Here is a 21,084-nt window from a genome sequence, read left to right on the forward strand (position 1 = left end):
CGAACTAACGACTCCGCAAGAAGAAAATAGCTTGGTCAAAATGAAATCATCTTCGGTACCGTCGAGAAAACAAGATGATTACGTTGGATCCTATATCGCCGACGAGGCCGGAAGGTATTATTAAGCGAGTTTACGGATTAAATATTGAGAGCCCGGGCCAGAGATTTGACGAGCCATAATTTAATCCTTCTCATAATGTCGTATCCTATTAACGGTGCACGAGAGTCGATGTACACTCGGGATGAATTCTCCGCGCACGCGATTTACATGATAATATGAAATATGCATCTCTGACTCAGTCTCTCTCTCTCACTTCATGATTAAAATATCACGTCTTACTGCTCCTCTCAACGGATATAAAATCATTTTCCGCGTAACGGAATTTCCACCGAGCTTAATTCTTAGCATATGCGCAATCTTTCGCATAACTATAATTATACTTTTGCAAAAACTTAATCGTTTCCTTGCGGGAATATATTTAAACGTAATTTATATATGTCATCTAATAAGAAAGATCTCTTTTTCGTCGCTCTTATTTGAATTTTATATAAAAAGATTTAGGTCATACATAGAGCGGAAGGAATCTGCGCGTATAAGTTGCACGTTAAATTCTTCGTTAAAAAATTGTTGAAAATGTATCTTCTAATATATCTGTGGAAAAACGAGCGGACTTTTCTCGGATCTTTGAGACGCTTCCATGGGATTTCCGTGCTTCGAATTAAATTCTCCGTTGAAAATTAAAGCTTTTACCGTGGCCGTCGAGCTCGCTGCGCTTTAATATCGCGAAACGCGGGGAATAGCTAGTTTACGTCAGTCCGTTAAAGGGACTAATTGTGCGAATATACAAAAGTTCCCTAATTAAGCGGGACCATGCTGTTGCGGCAAGTCATTATCGCGATATTAGTAAAAAATTGGAGAACTCTAACTTGCGTTACGCGGAAAGCACGGTCGCAGAGTATTATAACGTTATACCGGATTTAATGCGAGGCGCTCGTTGTCAGCCGAGTATTTCGAGAGGTTTCCCAGACTGCAATTTCGTGCTGTATTAACCCCCCTCTCAGAGCAGCGACTGTTATAAAGGATGCTTCATAAGATTCGTAATTCAAAATTCAGGATCGTATTCCATGACAAATCTTACGAATATCTTAATAAATTACAAGAATAATAATTTCTCTTAATTGATTTTCAATATATTCTATAATCATGAAAAAAATATAAGAATCGTTATTAAAGAAAGATCATGTAAAACCACAGATATAAAAATAATATTATTTTCATGAAAATAATGTTACAAAAACTATGATAAAACGTGGGAAATCTATGCATCGCAATTTGTTATCAGGCACACCGATTACGAAGGCCCATGATAAAATATGGGTCGCGGCCAGAGGTTGCGCGAATGAACGAGGGTAGGAATATAAGATTCATACGGCTTGCCGTCATTGATCCCTATGCGTCGTTATAATTCATCTGAATCCGCTCCGAGGACTCGTGAGATATTATCGCGAATAAAAACCGATAGAAAATGATAGTAATGACGATGGTAGGAAACGATATTTATTGTCCTCATAGAGAAAAAAGACTTTTAAAATCAAGAGAGAATATACAATTTAAATGAGAAAATTGTGTTGTAGAAAATAACAAATAGCTAAAATGTGTTCATAGATAATTTATAAAATAGATAAGAAAAATAAATAACAGAAGATTCACATCGTAATATAAATCGTTCATTTCATATGCAGAAGATTGCTTTGTAGAAGATCAAAGAGTTTATTTTTGAAAATGTTGGATGAATCGGATTTGCAGCGATAAATATTGAGTTCTAAAAGATGCTTTGAAAAAAAAGTAGTGGAAAAACATACCAATAATTTATATCAATATAATTTTTTTATAAAAAGACTTGTATAAGATAATTAATAAAAAGAAAATAAGAGCAAGAGAGAGAGAGAGAGAGAGAGAGAGAGAGAAATACAAGAAATAGACAGATAAAGACGCGGAAGAAATTCTGGTCAGGGGAAAAAGGTAGCGATGGACAAGTAGGGTTGTCTTCCTGCCTTGTCTTTACCGCGAGAAAGACGCAGTAAGAGACAATGAGATCGTATCCCGGGCCCGGGCCAAGACAATTCAATAAACTCAGCGGAGTGTGGATTTTTCTGATTAGCCGGCGAAGTTGGACGGGTGGCCGTGCGTGATCGTCCTGCCGAAACGCTGGCCGCAGAAAGGGCCGCGCTTATTTTAAAAGTTCAAACGCGCCTCGAGCCGCTCGACTATTCGCGTCATGCTCCGAGAAGTGCACTCAACGCCTCCGACCCGGAGGGCCGAGTTTCAATCGGTGTCGAAGCGCCGCTTCGTGAGTCGCCTACAGTCCTCGTCTACATCGCGGCTCCCTTGAACGCCCTATCGAACGATTTAATAGCAAAATCGCTGTCTCGTCTCTTTGGAAGTCGCGCAGTGTGAAATCTTTCTGTACAACCAACGATAGAAAGTTGAGAAAGCAACTATATCTTCCCTCTCTTTCACATACGAATAAATCTCGTATTTTTTTAATTCTCGTACAATTCAAAAATTATAATAATATAGATAATTATTAGAAAGTTTGTCCTTTTTTTATTTATACAGATTCATCGGAACATTTGCGATTAATCTATTATAGATTAATATAAAGAACCTTGGCTCCCCTTCGACGGGTAATCGAGGTGTCTTCTTGGCCATCTTGACATCGCAAGATATATCGAAGAATCCGGTGAGGATAGCTCGAGAGGGAAGAGGGTCGGGAAGAGAAGCTCGAGAGTTAGGCGGCGACTCGGCTCCAAGAAACTAGGAAAGCTGACGTTTCGCTTACGTGCGGAAACTGACAAACGCGCGGATATATTCTCTCGTCTAGATGGATTTATCGAGCGAGCATTCGAGAGCCCCCATTGAAAACGACGAAAATTGGATGGATGTACATATATACATGCGGAAGAAGGGCAAAGAAAAAAGTGCAAGAGACGGAAACTGTACTAGGGAGCGTCATGCGCGTCGCGTTAAGGATGCATCTCGAGTTTTACCACCGTCGTGTTCGCGATGTCGCGATGGGCCGCGTTTTTTCGGACGCGCGCGAGATAGTCTCGAGCGGGAAACGCTCTCCGTGACTCAATTTGGAGATCGTCGACCCGTTGACTTTGATAAACGGACGGACGCGATTCTTCCTGAATCCGGAAGTTTTACGCGATTCGGGTCAGCGAACCGAAATTCGCGAAGACGATCCGATATTAGACCGGCCTGCGATATTGCAAGGATATGCTGATGTCCGCACGATTGCTCATCGTAAAATAGAGGACTAACTTTCGGAAAATTAGATTTATCTAGGTAAGATAAAATAGGGTGACGTGAGAAATACCCTTTGACGTATATTTATTGTAATTTTCATGACAATCATGCTTTCAATCCAATTGGTTTATTGCACACGCGACAGAGATATAAAAATATATATTGTTTACGAGAAACTTTGTGTCAAAATATTTTTTAATATTTATAATCCAAAATATATTTTTTAATTTTATCATTTTTTAAGCTTCTCTCTTACTTTTTATAAATACTGCTTGTTTAAAATTCGACTTTATGTGCAAATTGTATAGAAAATATGTACAATCGTGACTTTATATAATTTGCATATTTAGGAGACCTTGTACGAGCGAGGGAGAGAAAGGGAAATTCATGGAATGAAACATGTCGATATCGAAATTCGGTTAACTATCGGTGTCCGCAATCGCAACGACAGACAGTCACCACTGACAAGACGGGAATGTTGGCAATTATTTGGGACGTACGACTTAATTAGTACTGCAATCTCAGTTGCATTCATTCATCCGCATTGTTTCTCCTTGTGCCCTTAAGTACCCTCCGCGTTACGAGATACTCGTGGGAATAAGGTAATGTTCTTCCAGGAGCCTGACTAAATACGATGCCTGTTAAGCCTATTATAGTCATTCATGAGAGAAAATAGCTTAGATTTTTATCTGGAAAAGTGCAAAATTTCTTTTACATTATGTACAAGAAAACTTAATTTAGCATTTTTTTTTCATTCATTTATTGTTCTTTTATCCAATTCGAAAACTGGATTTAGTTCAAACTGAATACCTTTTGTTTCCTTGAATTTGACCAAAAATTTCAATGATAAATGATACCTGACCATAAGGTTTTTATAATAACATAATTAACGAAAGTGAAAGATATATCGCACAGCTTCGAAAAAACTTACATTCGTTTCTTTCGCAGGAGTGTTAAAAGATTAAAATCGAGAATAACGTGAACATCCCGCGATATCCTTTTTACGAACTCGGGACATGAATTCTATCTTGCGATAATTAAAGCAGTTTGATAAGGTCTCGCGTACCAGAGAGCCTTCTCGCAGTCTGGCTGCATCGCGCGGAATGGTCGCTATTCCAATCGTCATAAATTGTCGCGGCGAACGTGACGATTGTACCGAGCAGCCAATACCACGCGCGATTCTGTCATTCGACCCTCGTATCCATCGGCACCGTGGGCGCTACGTAACCCGCGGACCTCTCTTCTCCCAGGGCTTTTGACCACCGATTCGTCTCTGCCACACTGCGTTTATCGACCCGCCGAAAACGTGCCAAGGTTGCATCCGAGCTATCCGTGATTATCTGCGAAACGTCGCGTGATCCGCGCTTCCTCCACGACTTACCAACCCTCGATGATTTGACGTCTTTGATGGAGCATCAACGATGAGATGATCAAAGTTCAGCTCTTATTGTTGGATTACAAAACATTAATCTTCCCTTACATAATAATAATAAGAATAATAACATTGTAATCTTCTTTCTAGTATCCTTTAAACTCTAAAAGGAGTTTCCAGTTTCCATTGACTTTAAATTAGTTGAAGAATTAGTTGTAGGTGAAAAGAGGGAGATTTTTACGAAAAAATATTTTTTCTGTTTTTTTTCTTTAGACTCTGTTTTAGCGAATTTGGTAGAATTTCGTTCGAACGACTCGCGTTATTATTCGCTGGTGATTAGCATAATCAGGCGAGCCATGTAACACGTACGACAAATAGACAAAACGCGACGGGCGATGCCAATTAGCAGGTACCGACGTTAATGCAAATGGCAGCATTAGCCGATAATACCGGGAGTAATATTATTATTTCACGGCAATAATATTAGGGTAATTCGTTCGGATTAATCAAGAGCATTACTGCCACAAGATGCGCAAACCTATTTTACTGTCGATGAATTCGTGCCCATCTATGCGAAAGCGACATATCATTCGGCATCGAATCGCGAAAATGTTCGTCAAAATTCGTGAGGTCGAATATCGATACGAATTGTATAGTTGAACAATTAACAGTGATGTCGTAGAACGAAGAATTCACACATACATATATAATAAGCGAGAAAAATATTAATATAATTAATTAATATTAATATAAATATATTTGAGAAACATATATGAAGTATCAAAACTTAATTTTTAATAACATGAAATACGTAAAATTAACTAGAATAATTTCTAATAAGATTTAACAATAAATCTCTAGTATTAATAGAGATCACTTTTACAGAAAGCACGAAACTTTTCGTGCAAACAATCACAATTATAATTTCCTGAAATAGCATTTCTCTTATATTTTGAAAAGTAACTGAAATATCGAATTGGAAGAGACAAGGAGATCTGCGACGGGTTCATCCCCGAGATTACAAGGACCGTGTCTTGCATGTATTCACCTAATCGTGTTACTCGCTCGCAGTGATTAGAACTAGCTCGTTCTCGTTATGTAAATTATAAATCGATCGCACCGAGTGTCACAGGCGTCACTAGCTGACCATCAAGTTACAACCGACACTAAATCTTCTCTCTCGAGTGCACCAAAATCAAATATCGTGCGCGCGTGGTAGGTATTCCTGTGCGAGATCGCGAGATCGCACCTGCAGCTGCATACGTTGATCGTTCGCCGCGCCTCCGCCAATCAATGTGGCACCGGTCGCCGGCCCGCGAAACGGAAATAGACCTTGTAACCGGAGAACTTATTTCTGGAAACATGGCGACGGTTGTGCGTGGGTCCTATTTCGGGCTCGAAAACAGCACGCGCCTGTCCTCTTCCTCGCCCGCCTGTCCGCTTCCTTCCGCATCTCGTCTTCCTCGTCGCTGCAATCAAGTCGAGCAATTGAAATATTCTGACGAAGAGATACTAATCGCGAGAGAGAATGTAAACGTTAATCTTACGAGAAGATACGTGCTTTTCATGATATCGAAGAGAAGGATACGAAGAGACGACGAGTCCTGTCATCGCGCTAAGAATGACGAAGAGCTCGTATCTCGTGGGGCTAATAAAAGTGGTGACCACATGGTAGCAGCACCAAAGCCATAAATAGAGGACCATATGTACATGGAGTGATGCCGGAGCCGTATCGCCGTTCGTTGCGCGAAAGCAATCTATTTCTGGCAGCTGGCTGCTGCCGATCCCAGGATCCTGCACCGCCGAAGAAGTATCCGCGAGATTTCTCTTCGAATGTATTTGTTTGACTCTTATACACGGCACTGTTATCCTCGCTGTCATTCTTTCGCCACGTTCTTGTTCTTTCCGTTTTTCGTTCCTTTCATTCGCGATGGATTTCTTCGTCTTCGTCATCGCGACTTCGGGAGTTTCTCGAAGGGCGATTCCGCCTTGCGACGATTCACCAGAGCCCAGCTCCATACTTCTTTACATTCCATATGTCACATTCACTATGGGAAGTAAGGAAGCACGGAACGGTCGCCCGGTCATCGAACTTAACTCATCTGAATTCCGGTCAGCTCCCTGAGCGAGGTCCATTCTCTTCTATTCACCCCGACTGGAAGTACGGAAACATCCAACGGATGTCCGAACGATATCTCGATACGTGTCCTTGCCACAACCTCGTTTCGCGAATGCGTTACGTAATCCGTCGCGCTTCTGAAAGAATCTCTTGAATCTCTTCAACGAAGAATCTGAAACACCCTCTTAGCGCATGAAGGGCGCTAAACCCTCTATACCCGGAAAATCATCTCGGCGCAATACACCTGGGGTGCGTTCCTACGCGGACGGCCGACGATCGTCGAGAGAAGATCCGGGTAGATTCCCTCTCGCGACTTCAGAACCCTGCCAACCCGGATGACCGCTTCGGACTGAATGCTGCCAAAGCCACGAGCACGATCGTTTCGGAACGAGCCCTCTAAAAATGGCTACACAGATCCCATTGGCCTCTCCTCTCGAGTCACGAGGAGAGCCGGCACCCCCCTCGTCGTGTGCATATGTAAGCCTACACTCAAGACTACCACGCGACGACACGGCTCGGCTCGGCTCGGCTCAGCTCAGCTCAGCTTCTCGGCTCCCTCGCGTAGCGCTTCGCCGCGCCAAATTTGTCTTTACCCGAAAATAGTCAGTCCCACGGCTACCACCACATGGCGCGACTATTCCTGGTCCAGACTCGAATGATAACTTACCCAGGCTTCTCCTCTCCGTCTCCCCTTCGTTTTCTTCTTCTTTTTCTTCATGTTCATCTCCTGCTTTCTTTTGCTCCTTGTACCATACAAAGGCGGACGTGTAATTCTCCCTGTTTTCTTCTAGTAGACACAGACCGAAGGTGAACATTCCACTCGCAAAACTTGGTTGTGTAATTGCACAGTTCTCAATTATATCTATCATCTATTTCATAGAATTCATCCTATGAATGTCTATGATAAAATTAAAAGTTTTCTTACGAAGGCTATTAAAATTAATATAATTAATGTAAGATTCTTGTAGTAATGTAAGATTCTTGTAAGAAATCATTATGAATTTTGTTTTGATGATAAATGTTGCAACTCAATATTTATATACCTATCTCGTATAATCGAAAATAAAAAAAATTATAAGCGGCAGAAATAGAAATTTCAAAACAAACTATATTTTAAAAACCCCGCCTATGTTTCTTATTTAAAAAGTGTTTTTCTCTTTTTACAAATATCTCTTGAATGAAATCTTTTACAACTTTTAATATGTTATTTTTAAGAGGATACCGTTACATCTACAGCAGAGTTCAAAATATCAATCGATTTATCATCATTGTCTTAATTCTCATCTCCTATCGACTGGATTTTAAATCTGACGAAATGGAATACTATGATATTTCGGGGGTAGGATATACTTGGCAATTGTCATTGGCAGGATTATAGATATCTTTAAATTCCGGTAATTCTTCCTTACGTCAACTCGTGCAAAACAAAATTGTATCGTCACATTAATTCCTGAAATGCCAGATTACATCATTAATACGATCGTTATCTGCAACGAGCAGTGTCCACAATGATGGCAACTCGATCGAACGATCGTTAACAATAATAACGACATTGTCGTAAACTAGGGAGTTGAGTTATATGATCGTAGATCGCCGCATTATTTATAGAAAGATATGCGCGACGATAATGGTCGCTGGCAAACGCCCAGAGCTTTTGCGATTTGGTATCGCGCAACGTGATGATTAATTTTAATTTTTTTATACTTTATATGTTGTTGTCGCGATTACGTTGCTGGGTAATTATCTTGTAATCGTTGGTGATTTCGCGTTATAACGCGATTTCTTTTCCAGCTTTGTCCTTTTAACGAAACATTGCGAGACATCGCGTAAAAATCAAATTCATGAATTCTCGTGAATGAAAGACAAACTTCGAATCAGCGCGAACTTGATCTTATTATTTGTAGTATTATCGCGATCGCGATCTCTGTCTTTCTCCCTCCCCCCCTCTCTCTCTTTCTCTGCATATATTATAGACGCTGCAATTTCGCCAAGAATGTTGTTGAAGATGTGATACCGAAATACATTTCGGCAAACAGCATCACCGAGCGAGAAGTGTTGCGAATCCTTCTTCCAAGTGGCATAAGTCCAACATTCGCCACATGCGAAGCAACACAACAAAGTTTAGCAGTAATTTTTCATTTAAAGTTATATCTCTTGATGTTTCTGCTCTTGTATATATGTGTGGGTGTAACTTAAAAGATTAAAATTTTTCAGACATAATTATTTTATTTTCGATCGACAACTTTCTAATCAATCACACGAATCGATATGAATTAATAGAACGATTGGAAAACTTCTTACCTAGCTTGTGTGCCAGCGTATTACATTTGTCCTGTGCCTAACAGTCTGCGGGGAAGCTCGTAAATCCTCGCGCAAGTTGAACGTCCAACTTTTCCCGCAGCATCAGCTGCTGACGCGTCTGTCAACGACAGATTCCTCGACGCGAATTCGGAATCCATTTTTCCCCGGCGAAAAGTTTTGCGGGACGCGTTCGGGCTACATATCTCGCGCGTTCGATAAACTTACGATGTCACTTTTACTGGGCGATTTTCCGAGATGAAGAACTTGATCGCGGCGATCTGACTCTGGCGTCTAAAATTACTGGCAGCCGAAGACGTTGCATCCGCGAAGTCGACGCGGTCCGGTGAGCCGTGCGAAACGAGTCTACGCGCTAATGTCGTCCCTATTTTTGGACGTCGGCGTCGTCGTTGTCGTCGTCTTCGTTGTCGTCGTCGTCGGTGGCGGCGGCATCGGCGTCGTCGGTGCCGGCGTCATGACGAAGATGACTTTCAGAGGAGGAACAAGCGACTGTACGTCGCCGTTCTTTCCGACCTTGCACCCACGAATTATTCAGGCTGGATAGAAAGTTTACTTGAATGAACAGACAGTATTCCTGAAACGTGACGAATAAAAAAATAATGATTCAAAAAACGCGAATGATTCTTTTAATTAGAAATAATATTATCGCCGAACGATTGTTTTCTTTCGAAATATCAAAAGATGTGAACGCGAAGATACACTTTTAGTTTTATCTTTTTATATAATATTATTATATCTTTCGTCTAATTAATCTTTTAAAGACTTTTATCGAGTAACTCAGTATTTTTTCAACAACCCTTCTACTTTTATAAAATCTTAAATTCGTTAATTCCGAGCGAGCTGTATTTTATCCAAATTTGAAGGTTACTCTCTAATTGAAATGTTTCACATAAGAATGAGAAAATTATGGGGAGAATGATATCTGATCGAACTTACGGTAAAAGAACTTACGGTAAAAGAAAATCGACTTCTCGAGAAACTTGTTAAAGAGTCTATAACAAGGAACCGCTCGACACTTGATACATCCTTGGATCTATCACCGGAACAATTTAATGATTTTAACATGCGGAGAATAATTAAAGAGAACGTCGTCTCCTCGTTCACTAGGGAGGAGACGAAGAAGGAGGAGCCTTCCCTTAGCGGAGGCGCCGTAGCCCTCGCTGCTCGTGTATCAGGTTACGAGTTCGTCGTTGAAAATAGCCTTTACTCGCGTAATGGCGAAGACTCGGAGTAACCCCGACTAAGATACACGGATCGAAAGCCGCTCTCTCTCGCTCTCTTTCTCTTTTTCTCTGTCCTCGGAAGAGTTGTCGAGCAGTTGCGCTGATGAAAGAAAACCGCGAGAAAATTCCCGAGATAGGAGACGACCGCGACTTACCGCTGCGCTAATTAACGCCGTTAATTTATCGCGAAAAATAGACTGTCGCAAGGACGTGATGTTTTTTGATTTTCCGTGATTCTGTCGCGGTTTCTCTTCTGCATTCAAAGAGAAATGGCGTTTCAAGTGCCGAATGTACGCGCGAATAATTCGCATTCCGAATTTGGTACCCCCCCAAACATCTCTTCTCTCTCATTACATCAAAAAAAGACGATAGCTGCATCATTTCTCTTTTTCTCTCTCTCTTCTCCTTTCTCTCTCCCCATGGTCCTTCTCGTCGCAATTTCATTCTTGCAGCACCGAAGCAGTCGCTGGCGCTTCTTCACTCGCGGATAGACAAGACGATAGCGCGAGATCCCCATCTCCTATGAGATTCCTAGTGCCGTTGGAATTCTATGCGCGACTAGAGGACGGTATTTACTTACATCGAATCATGCTCCAAATTACTTTCACTCCCCTTTGGATACGAAACGAACATTTCGCCTGCAATCTCTCGGGTCCGTGAGAATCCAATCCGGGTGTGACTAAATCGAATCCATTTCGGCTTCTGTGAAATTAGCTTTAGATATAAATTTTATTTAGAAAATGTTTTAACTCTTTGATATTTATCGCCCATCATAGAATATCTAGTTTAATGTCAGAGTATAATAATGATCTTTTAAAATATTTAAAACGTGTTCACGAAACCTTTGGCTTTTGTAGGTATCTCTATAAGTAAAGGGCATCCGCTAATATTGGAGTAATCTAGTGATCCTTTCAAGTACATATATTCGAATTCTTCATCCCTGTGAACTTTTTCATCCCTAATGTTTATGACAAATGTTCTCTGGATCTTAGGATACGTTACAGGTGCAAAGCTCCAACAAATGCGAGTTTTTCATTCCTCGCGTATGATGACTCATTTCTCACATCACAATTTTCAGTCTTCTTCGGGAAAGCCTCGGAAGGACATTTTGCTCGCGAATGATAAATTCATATAACTCTCGAGGAAAATTTGCATTGTCGGAATCTAACGTGCATTCGCTTCTTGAAACGATGGTCTCGACGGACAAATATTTTAAAACAATGGCAAACACTACTCGCGTATTTCATCGCGTGTTTTTACTTTCTGTTTGTTCCTCAAAGACATAAATAGGTTCTCGGTTTCAATTTTGACCAAGAAGAAGTCCTTTCAAAATTCTTCAAAGAATAACGTCTTTCTGGCTCACGTTATATAGATTTTCTGGGACATTTTGTGTACGAAAAAGCGCGGAAGCCTCGACGGGAAGTTGGCGAAACGCGAAAGAGGAAAACATAAAGGGCCCGTAGGAAGCCACTTTTCAGGCGTCTAGGAAATCCGAGTAAGAAACCTGGAAGCCCGTTCACGGGGGCGGAACGTGCCTGCGTTTTTTGTCCCGTGACAAATCTGTGTAACTTTATTCGAGAGCATCGCGCGAGAAGAGTTAATGCTGTTTGTCTCGCGATATCTCGGAGGGGAAAGGACGCGCGAATTTGTGCGGCCAAAAAGTTTCGCCGAAAACAGGGTGTGCTAAGCAGCCGTCGTGTCCCGCTTTGCCGTCGAAAAAGCGGGCCAAGGATGGATGTTCTTTTATTACGCCCTCAACAACAATCTTTGTTACGAGGATATTTTCTGATATCTTTTGATTTATACCTCTTATTTCCAAGTATAACTTTTTATTATCGAAAAAAATATTTATACTTAATCATGTCAGTCATTTGTAAAAATACAGAAGTTTAGTAAATTTTTGATTTTCTAAAGGGAAAACCTGTTTATTATAAAAATTCACAAATTTGTCACAAGATTATAGAAATAAATCATAGAAATTATAGAAATAAAAAGGGAGATCATTCTTTTCTCAAGAAGCTTATGTATTTTGCTTTTTCAGTCTGTGTATATTCGCGATGACTTTCTAAAAGCGAAATGGTTTTTAATGGGGAATGGATTGATCGACTCGGTAGAATAACGCATTCACGCCGGCGGCGACTAGCGCAAAGTTATAGATGTCTATACGAGCAAAAAACGCCCGTTTGTGCGGATAAACTCTTGAGTGTGCATCGTGCCGCGGAATTCAATATCGTCGGATAGAAATGTTTTTTTTTGGGGCACTTACGCGTTTATCGATTCGAAAAGAGGGTACCACGATTCTAGTCGACGTTTATTCATGGCAGTATGTACGAATTTGGACACATATTCGCCATATCAGTGACGCGCGGAATTGCAATTTCAATTGCGGTGATAAAAAATTGTCAATATTATATATTTTTTTTGCACGCTGGGGAAAAATTATTAATCACCGAAATAAATCTTGTGTTAAGTAATTACGACTAAAGCGTGCCAAAAATTCTTTCATATCTGTAACGAAATTCGTCGTAAAACCCACCGAGAGCTATTCGTCTTTTTTCTTCATTTTTCCCCTTTCATAATTCTGGAGCTTTGCCAAAAGCGCGAAAGGCAGGAAGAGTTGCTCGAACTAATGACAAGAGCGATTCAAAACACCGGATTATTATGGCCATTAAGATCGCAGCCTCCCTGTCTCTCTCGCTTCGAGGGAGGATGGATACACGGTGCTTTGAAACTCGGCACGAGGCACGGCGATTTAACGATGCAGTAAAATTTCCGCGAACTAGGAATTTAAGGCGACCGAACATTAACGGGCATATTAATTAAGGGCGCATTAATTCCGATATCGCTTGGAAACTTTTCCCATGTCTATTTGCGATCTCGCGTATTTTCTTATGCTCGAGAGAGTTATTCTCGGGGGTCGAGTCTCATTTAATACATTCGTTGTTACACTTTGAAAGGAGACGGCCATACTCGAATGGAAAATTATTTTTATAAACAGCAATTAAGTAAAACTATAATTAATTAAATTATATATAATGTAATTATATATTACTATAAAATTAGAATCAATTATATTAAATTTGTTCTTTATACAAGAAATTATTCTCTTTAAAATTGTTTCTTTCAATTTCAAAAGAATAATAATAACATGAATTTTAATTTTAATTTTAATATTTACATATAACATGTTGTTATCACAAACTATCCGTCACATAAATCGCCCTCACAAACGATATTGCATATACCTGTCATGTTAAAAAAGAATTTTTAAATATATTAATATGTAAAGTATGACAAAAGATTTCACATCTCATCGCTCAAATATTTTCTCATCGAGGGGACTATAAAAAATTGCGTTCACCGTTCATAGCTGGCAGAAAAAGACAAGTTCTAAATTTGTAAGAGGAATGCGGGCTGTGATTTTGCCACGTCACATGTCACCACTTCGGGGAAGAATTATTACGAAACGATAGGAAATAGAGAAAAAAAACTTGGATGCTCTCCTAGATTGTATAACTGCACGATGATGTAAGTTTCTGACGATGATGATTGTGCGGAAAATTCTTTTGTATTCACCAAGACTTATAACCGATCATCATTTGAGAGGGAAACTAAAAAGTTTAAAATGGATTTTTAGTTGACACTAAAACTTATCAGATTCTTATTACAGCGACACTTTAAGAGAATGATATGAAAACTATCTTTGTTTATCCTGTTTAATAAAGAAAGTGGACACATACAGGTACGCACACATATACATAAAATATCATAGTTGACGACAGATTCATTCGTAATCGAGTCCGACAGATCTTCGGATGGATCGCACGAACTTACGAAAAGGCGGACGCAGCGAGAGACGTAAACAGCCTCCAGCAGACGGGATATGTTTCAGAGCCAAAATATCTCTTCCTCCGCACCTATCCGGCCGACTAAAGACGGATAGACGTGTTTTCGTCGGAGGAATCGAATAAGCAAAATAAACGGGACGGAACTCATTCAGAGGAAAAACGCGACGTCGCCGATGTCACCGTCTATCGTACTTTATACCGGAATCATTTTTATTCTCTCCCTCTTTCTCTTATTTGTTCTTCCTTGACCGGAAACTTCTTACTCCGTTTAAAGCATATTTTCTCGGGCAAAAAATCGCTCGTTATCGGTTCTCTATCGGAGATCGTGCGCATTTTAATTTAAAATTAAAATTATTAACGCATTTCAAGATACAGAAACATAAATATTCATATAATTAATACAAATTTATGATTAATATATAAATATTAAACATTATATCGCTGTTTAAATATAAATGTCAGTTAAAGAGATTTATTTGTTTGTTTACTCAACTAGAAATATTATTTAAACTTGACTACAGTTAATGGCAATGGCGCAAAACTTTTTTACAGTTTGTTAAATTTATTTTTAAAAAATCACAAATATGAAAATATCAGGTATTTGCTTTCCGCAATCACAGAGCTTAATTATGCGTGGTTTTGACGCGCAATATAGACGGTGAGTAAAGATCAATTTTAATCGTGAACATGAAGCAAATAAAGATAATAGGGACAACGTATTAATTTGCACTATGTTAACGATCAATGTTAATAATGATAGTGTAATATTCTACGGTAAACAACGCGTTCGTTAATAATCTCAATATACGAATATTGAACGGAAGGCTGATGATGGGATTCTAATACTTGTCGTGATATCGTACATGATGGAATTGCGGCATATATAGATTCAAAGAGAATTCAAAGGGAAAGTCATTAATGCGAGAATAATTATTCAATCTCTTTTGAAAAGTGTTAATTTAAATATGAAAAGGGAGGAAAGATTATAAATTTAAAAAATAGGATAATTTCCAGTTAAATTTCCATATTTAACATGATTTTCTAATGTGTGTTTCATCAATCTTTTAATCGTATAACAAAATTTATCTCTTTGGAAATTTAATTTTCCACTTCGACGATCACCCCTCCCCCGCAAGTTCTCCTAGGCTCGTCCATGAGCATAGGGAACGATCTCGTTCCTCTTTCTTCCTCGGCCCGAATTAAAATAGACGACGAGTGCAGCGATCACGGGTGACCTACCCCGTGGTGCACCTGCGACTCGTCTGGCGGTGCCATCGCCGTCATATTTTATGCCGAAGTCATTTCCATCGCCGCGGAAAAGTTCCACCCGCCCCGTCTTCATCCGCGCTCTTTGCAATAACTTTTAAAGGAGCTCGGAATTAATATATTTTTTTCAGGAAGACCGCTGGCACTTTCTCAGCCGCCGATGGTTCTCTCTCTTTTTCTCTCCCGGTTAGGTATTGAACACATAAATTACGCGACTTTGCCGAGCGATCGAAATGTTTTCATTCCCTTTTTCTTCCTTTTCACCTGCTCCTTTTCTTTTTCTCTTAGCTTTTTTCTGATTTTTTTATTTTGCATGCATTTTATACAAGTAATTATTGATCTATTTTTCATCAATGTTCTCTATATTTTGATTTATCTTTACTCTTAATGCAAAACTTTCGTCCTAGGAATCAATATTTGCATAATTTTTTCAACATTTTCATTCATCTTAATATATATTTTCTATAAAAGTATCTAAAATAATTAAACATATTTCAATATAAGATAAATTTAATTCTATCTAGTATTTCGGAATTAATCGTATTTGGATTTTATAAATAAATGCATTATTATTGTTATTTTGACGCAATTTATTGCAAGTAGATTATTAGTTTACAGTTAAATTGCTATTAAAAAGATTGTTTTATTAAAATAATTTTCTGTAATAATGTGTTACATTTTTTCAGTTTCACGGTTTTCCGGTTGTTATATAATTTTGGATATTATTATTTCTCAGATTAATATTATTAATATATATTTTACATTGTGACAATTTTCTTTTTATTTTCCTTAGTTTTCTTAGCATTCTCGTTGTGTTGCTAGCATCAACTATTCAAAAATATATATTCAAATTTTACAATGCCCTAACTCCCCAGATAAAATTAGATGGTAGTTGTGATTTAGTTTTGGTTCGATTACCTGCCTCAACCCTCTTCTTCCTCTCTCTTTCCCCTTTAGCACCGACTAATCCTTTCGTAGATACTACCCCGGGAATTTCAATTTTCGTCACGGCGACCGTTGCGAGATTTCATTAACCCTTTCAAAATGAGTTATTTCACATGTATAAATTTAAGTTGTTAAATATATTTTTAATAAGAATTTATTGATAAAAGATAGAAAAAATATTAAAATAAATTTTTAGTTTTATTATGTTTCAAACAAATCTTGATTTCATAAAATATAGAAAAGAAAAGAAATCTGTTGCAAATCTGCGACACGATATCTTTAAAGTATAATCGTGAACATAAACAAATGAGTTCCAGCATTGCTTATTCTAGTTCTTTACGAAGATTTTACACTTATTTGTTAGGAAAGTACGCTATTCGGGACATAGGCAATGGTCGTCGGAAGAACAGCGTCGCAAAGTACAACAGTTTCGGGGAAAAATGCGAGGAAGAGAGCTTGCTAGAGAGGAGAAACGAAATTAGAAGAACGCGAAGCACTTTGAAAAGTTTTCTGCTTAATCCGCATCTAACTTCCGGTATTCGGTACTCGCGACAAATTCCAATTTTCGTCGGACACTTCGCCGATGAAGTTGCACGTAACGACGCGGGGGATGGATCGGAGGAAAGCTCTATTCTCTCTCTTCGAGATTTAGATTTTTCTCTTGAAATTTTTCTGAGATTCTATTAAAAAATATAAATAAATAAAGAGAACATGAGTAAAGAATGCACAACGGATCCGAGCAATGGAGAGACGACATTATCAAGGCTCTCACTCTCACTGGGTGCGCCCACTCCGATAGAGAGGCGTCCGGAAATTGCGTCATGGTAGTCTGCTAACGTTCCTCATGGTTTCTGCATATTAGAGCGCATCCATTTCCCCTCCCCGGCGTCTTTTCGTCATCCACGAACGAACATTGCCGATTGGAGCCGGCTGTGCGTTTCTTCCTGGTTCACCGAATCGACCGAATTTGCCGGATTTAAACACAGAGCGCTAATGTGCAAAAACTCTCCTTGAAAACTTACGTAATAATAGTGCGAAAATAGTTTTTATCAAATCTCGAGATAATTTTAGTTTAGAAATTCATAGCTTTTTCCTCGCGCTCTTTCATTACACATCTTGGCAACTGAATCTAGAATTAAAGTTCCATTGATATAAATGCGCTTGAAATTATATAATTAAATGTAGAGATTGAATCGAAGAAATGAGATCTTTTCAAGTATTCATGAATGTAAATATATTTATTTTATTTACAGAAATATCTGCTGCAGGATGAGACAAAAATTGAACAAAAAAATGAATTCAAATTTTTTTTTTCGAAGAAGGAAAGAAGAGATTTGCTGTCACCGAATATTAGAAGCTAATTTATCTCGCGCGCGATCGACGGACAGGAGGACGTGACGTAAAAATTGGAGCTTTATTTATTGCGTGGAATTTGATCGAATCGGATGACGCGCGAATGACTGATAGGAAATCCGAATACTTCAGAATCGTCTGGTGAGGAATGAGTAGGTTGGATAGAGGCAAACGAAAGGGAAGATAAATGGAATTCCGCCGGAATTCCGCGAGGTTGCCGCGAATAAATGTTTTAGGGATTCGAGGGCCTTGTGGTGGTTCTATTCCTAATTCATTGATGAATACTTTGAGAAGACTCTCACAGCTTCCAATTTTTCTTTGGCGCTAAATGAATGTTTGTCGCACAAGAGCAATACTTATTTCATTGCAATATCAAGAGATTTAATTGGTTGAATGAAGATTTATGATTTATGATTTAAAATCTATATGCTATAATAGTTATGAAATATTTCTACCTGATCATTTATGTGTCTCATATTTTTTAATCAAGAAACTTATGTTTCGTTTTTAGAAGTGCATTAACATATATGATGAAAAGGACAAAAAATATACATGTATTAATTATTTATTATAAGAGAATATATAAAAGAATCAAAAAATAAAATAAAATATCAAATAAAATATAAGATATGAAAAACAAAATATAACCTTACAAATATATAATAAAAGAATAATTAAGAAGCAATCAATCAGAATGTGATTAAAAAAATAAAAGTGATAAGTAATTCTATATCGAAATTTGAATACTTGACGAGATATTTTATTATGAGAGAAAGAATCATTAATTTTTTTTAAATCGCCATGTAATGAAATATCACTTGATCGGTTTAGATTTTATTCTATCTCTCAATTAAATTTCTCCTTCAATTACCAATGTCTATGAATAGAACACACTTGATCAGCGATATGCACTCTCGTGGACGATTAATCCGCTGATAATTCTCTTCTCTTTCTTTCTTAAATCGCAAAACAATTCTACGTTTCGACAATGACAAACCGAGCGGAATTATTTCCGCCGCGGCTCACTCGACTCACCGTGGCCATTCTTCAGCTCATCCTCTCCCTCTTTCTCTCTCTGTTTCTCTCCCTGTATTTATGTTTGGCCTCGAAATCCTCTCGATATCACTCGCGACGAACGGACGGATCGCAGCTGCACGACGACGACGGCGGCGAATACCGAAATAATCGTGAGTTTGCGCAACGCTATATTTAGCGGAGCGGTACGGAGCGAGTACGGAATGTTTCCGCGTGCGATTCCGCGCGTTTCGACGAGCTCTACCGCGATTCATACGGCAGACCAAGTATCGATCATCGACGATCCCCGATCACCGACTATGAAGAAGCGGTCTCTTTCTCTCTCCGGATCAGCTGTTCGCGCTCTTGTTGTCGCGCGCATTGTCATTACACGCGCTCGTGTCAATTATATTTAGCGTGTCACCGCGTGATCTCACTGACTCACTACATGCCGCGGAATACGAGGAGACGAAAGCTCGTCGACTTGCTTGCAACCATGCATCGGAAGGAACAGAGGCACGCGTGTTGTCGGATCCCCGTCCATCGAGTTCTCGGTAGACTCTGTTTCTCAGCCACGATGATGCCACAGCCGTCGCTGACTCACTAAATGCTCGATATATGCGTGCGTGATTTACATGAGGCGAGCTTGATTCGCGTCCGCTCGCGTCAGCGAGCAGTTTTATATCTGGAGTTTATATGAAATCTCTCTCTTCGAGAAGTCGTTACACTATGAATAAACGTATCGAAAACAGCATCTGCGATATTCGATCTGCGGCGAATCCATGGAAATTTAATTCAGGTTGTTAAAATTAAAAAGATTAAAAGATTTATTGATATAAAAAGAAATGTGTGTATGTGTGTGTGTGTGTGAGATGGAAAAATTTTAATCAAACTCTTTCATTAAAATTCGCGAAAATATTAGCAATTTAAAAAAGGCAATTTTTTTATAGGTGTGGTGCATTTTTATCTCAAGAGAATTTCATCTGAATCGATGTTTCCAAATATCTTTGAAATACAAAAAGACATTATCTTGCTTTAATCCGAGATATGATAATAAGTGATCAGTTTTGTACTAAATGCAAACTATACGACGACGTTGACTTTAGGATATCGAGCAGTAAGAGATAAGTTGAGAATGTCTAACGAAGATTCATTGATGCCAATAAACGGATAGAGATGTCGGCGAGGACTTTTGTTCGTCGTTGACGCGCGACGAGAAATTAATCGCAGTAATAATAACGCGTCGTGATATGCCGTCTAAATGAAATGAAGTATTCATACGAGCCACGATTATGACAAATTTCGCAAATTTCGTCTTTTCGCTTACGAAATGCGACGAAATGAAATTAAATCGGAGACTGACAAGATGTAATAACTGAGAAGGGTATTCGTTCGCGCTATGGTTGTTTCTATTTGTTACATCGTGCAAGATTGTGTCGTTATAATTATCAGTTGCGTTAAATCAATGTCGTCGCGTTTTTTCATTCCCGTATGCATAATCCACGCAACGCGAAAATTCAAAAAGCAGACGATAAATTTTCTCTAGTTACGTCAAGATTTTTTAATCAGAAAACACAAGTCTTTTTTTTACTAAAAAGATACTGGCTACCATACTTAATTTAGACAAGAGAGAAAAGAAAGTTTAATATATACATATACATCTTTATTTTCTCATCTCAGGAAATAATTACGCATTACAAGAATGGAAAATTATGTAAGCTCAACATATATATAATATTTATTTTATTATTATTATTATTTATACATGTATATAATATAAGTCATCTTTTTTATCTTTTTTAATTGCTGTAAACAGTGCCGGTGAGATAAGGGATTTTAATTCGCCGCATTATTCCATTCGTTTTGATCGCAATTATTTCGCAAGCCGAGAGAATTAAGGCAGAGGTAAAAAGAACGGAGCAACGAGCTAGCGAAATGAAATTGCGGGTCCGATTAATGACGTAATAAAATCGCACGCGCGGCGCCGATGCGCGAGTATAGTAGCTGGACATAATTGGCAAAGTAATCGATTTATAGTTATTAACGCGGTAACGGTAACATTTGCGGCCGTTTGCATATTCATGACAAGGTGGAGTCGGCGGGCCGCGCCTGCCGCTGCTACTGCTGTCGCGGCAACGGAATGCTACGGCGATCGCACTTGGATGCAAAACGCGTGTCCCTTAGACCGCGTTAATGAAAAACGACGCCGCTTACGCGTCGTAAAAATTTGATGACCTCCCGCGGAACGCGGGCGACGCTTATAACGGCGATGCAAATTTAACGCAAACATCAATTACTCCCGTATGACACCGC

At 39.0% G+C, this 21,084-nt stretch overlaps 2 protein-coding genes across 6 annotated transcripts in view; one reads left to right on the plus strand and one right to left on the minus strand.

Annotated features, from left to right (window-relative positions):
• Positions 1 to 21,084, plus strand: part of LOC105259084 (E3 ubiquitin-protein ligase MIB1) — a 335,556-nt gene that overhangs the window by 309,505 nt on the left and 4,967 nt on the right. The window lies entirely within an intron of this gene.
• On the minus strand, positions 5,484 to 18,954 carry LOC105259083. Of its 5 annotated transcripts, none has more exons than XR_889790.3 (3): positions 18,793 to 18,954; positions 9,105 to 9,696; positions 5,484 to 6,153 (listed from the first exon to the last, which is right to left on the minus strand). XR_889790.3 is itself a non-coding variant. In XM_011270818.3 (2 exons), exons 1-2 carry the CDS (start codon positions 6,701 to 6,703, stop codon positions 5,975 to 5,977), a joined length of 651 nt encoding a protein of 216 aa, XP_011269120.1. In that variant the 5' UTR covers positions 6,704 to 7,281; the 3' UTR covers positions 5,487 to 5,974. The 5 variants fall into 5 exon arrangements, 2 of the variants coding, with proteins under 2 accessions (XP_011269120.1, XP_011269121.1); XR_002192910.2 differs by lacking the exon at positions 18,793 to 18,954 and adding an exon at positions 10,074 to 10,230; XR_889791.3 differs by lacking the exon at positions 5,484 to 6,153 and adding an exon at positions 8,035 to 8,994.

Source organism: Camponotus floridanus, unplaced genomic scaffold, assembly GCF_003227725.1.
Source record: "Camponotus floridanus strain SB8 unplaced genomic scaffold, Cflo_v7.5 scaffold12, whole genome shotgun sequence".
Lineage (NCBI taxonomy): Eukaryota > Metazoa > Arthropoda > Insecta > Hymenoptera > Formicidae > Camponotus > Camponotus floridanus.

Bases quoted from the DNA above. Each gene is read 5' to 3' on its own strand.
- LOC105259083 (XM_011270818.3), bottom strand. From the start codon at position 6,703: ATGGAGCTGGGCTCTGGTGAATCGTCGCAAGGCGGAATCGCCCTTCGA. The intron at 6,154-6,231 runs GTAAGATTAACG...ACTTGATTGCAG, and splicing joins TGAAAAGCACGTATCTTCTC to CGACGAGGAAGACGAGATGC.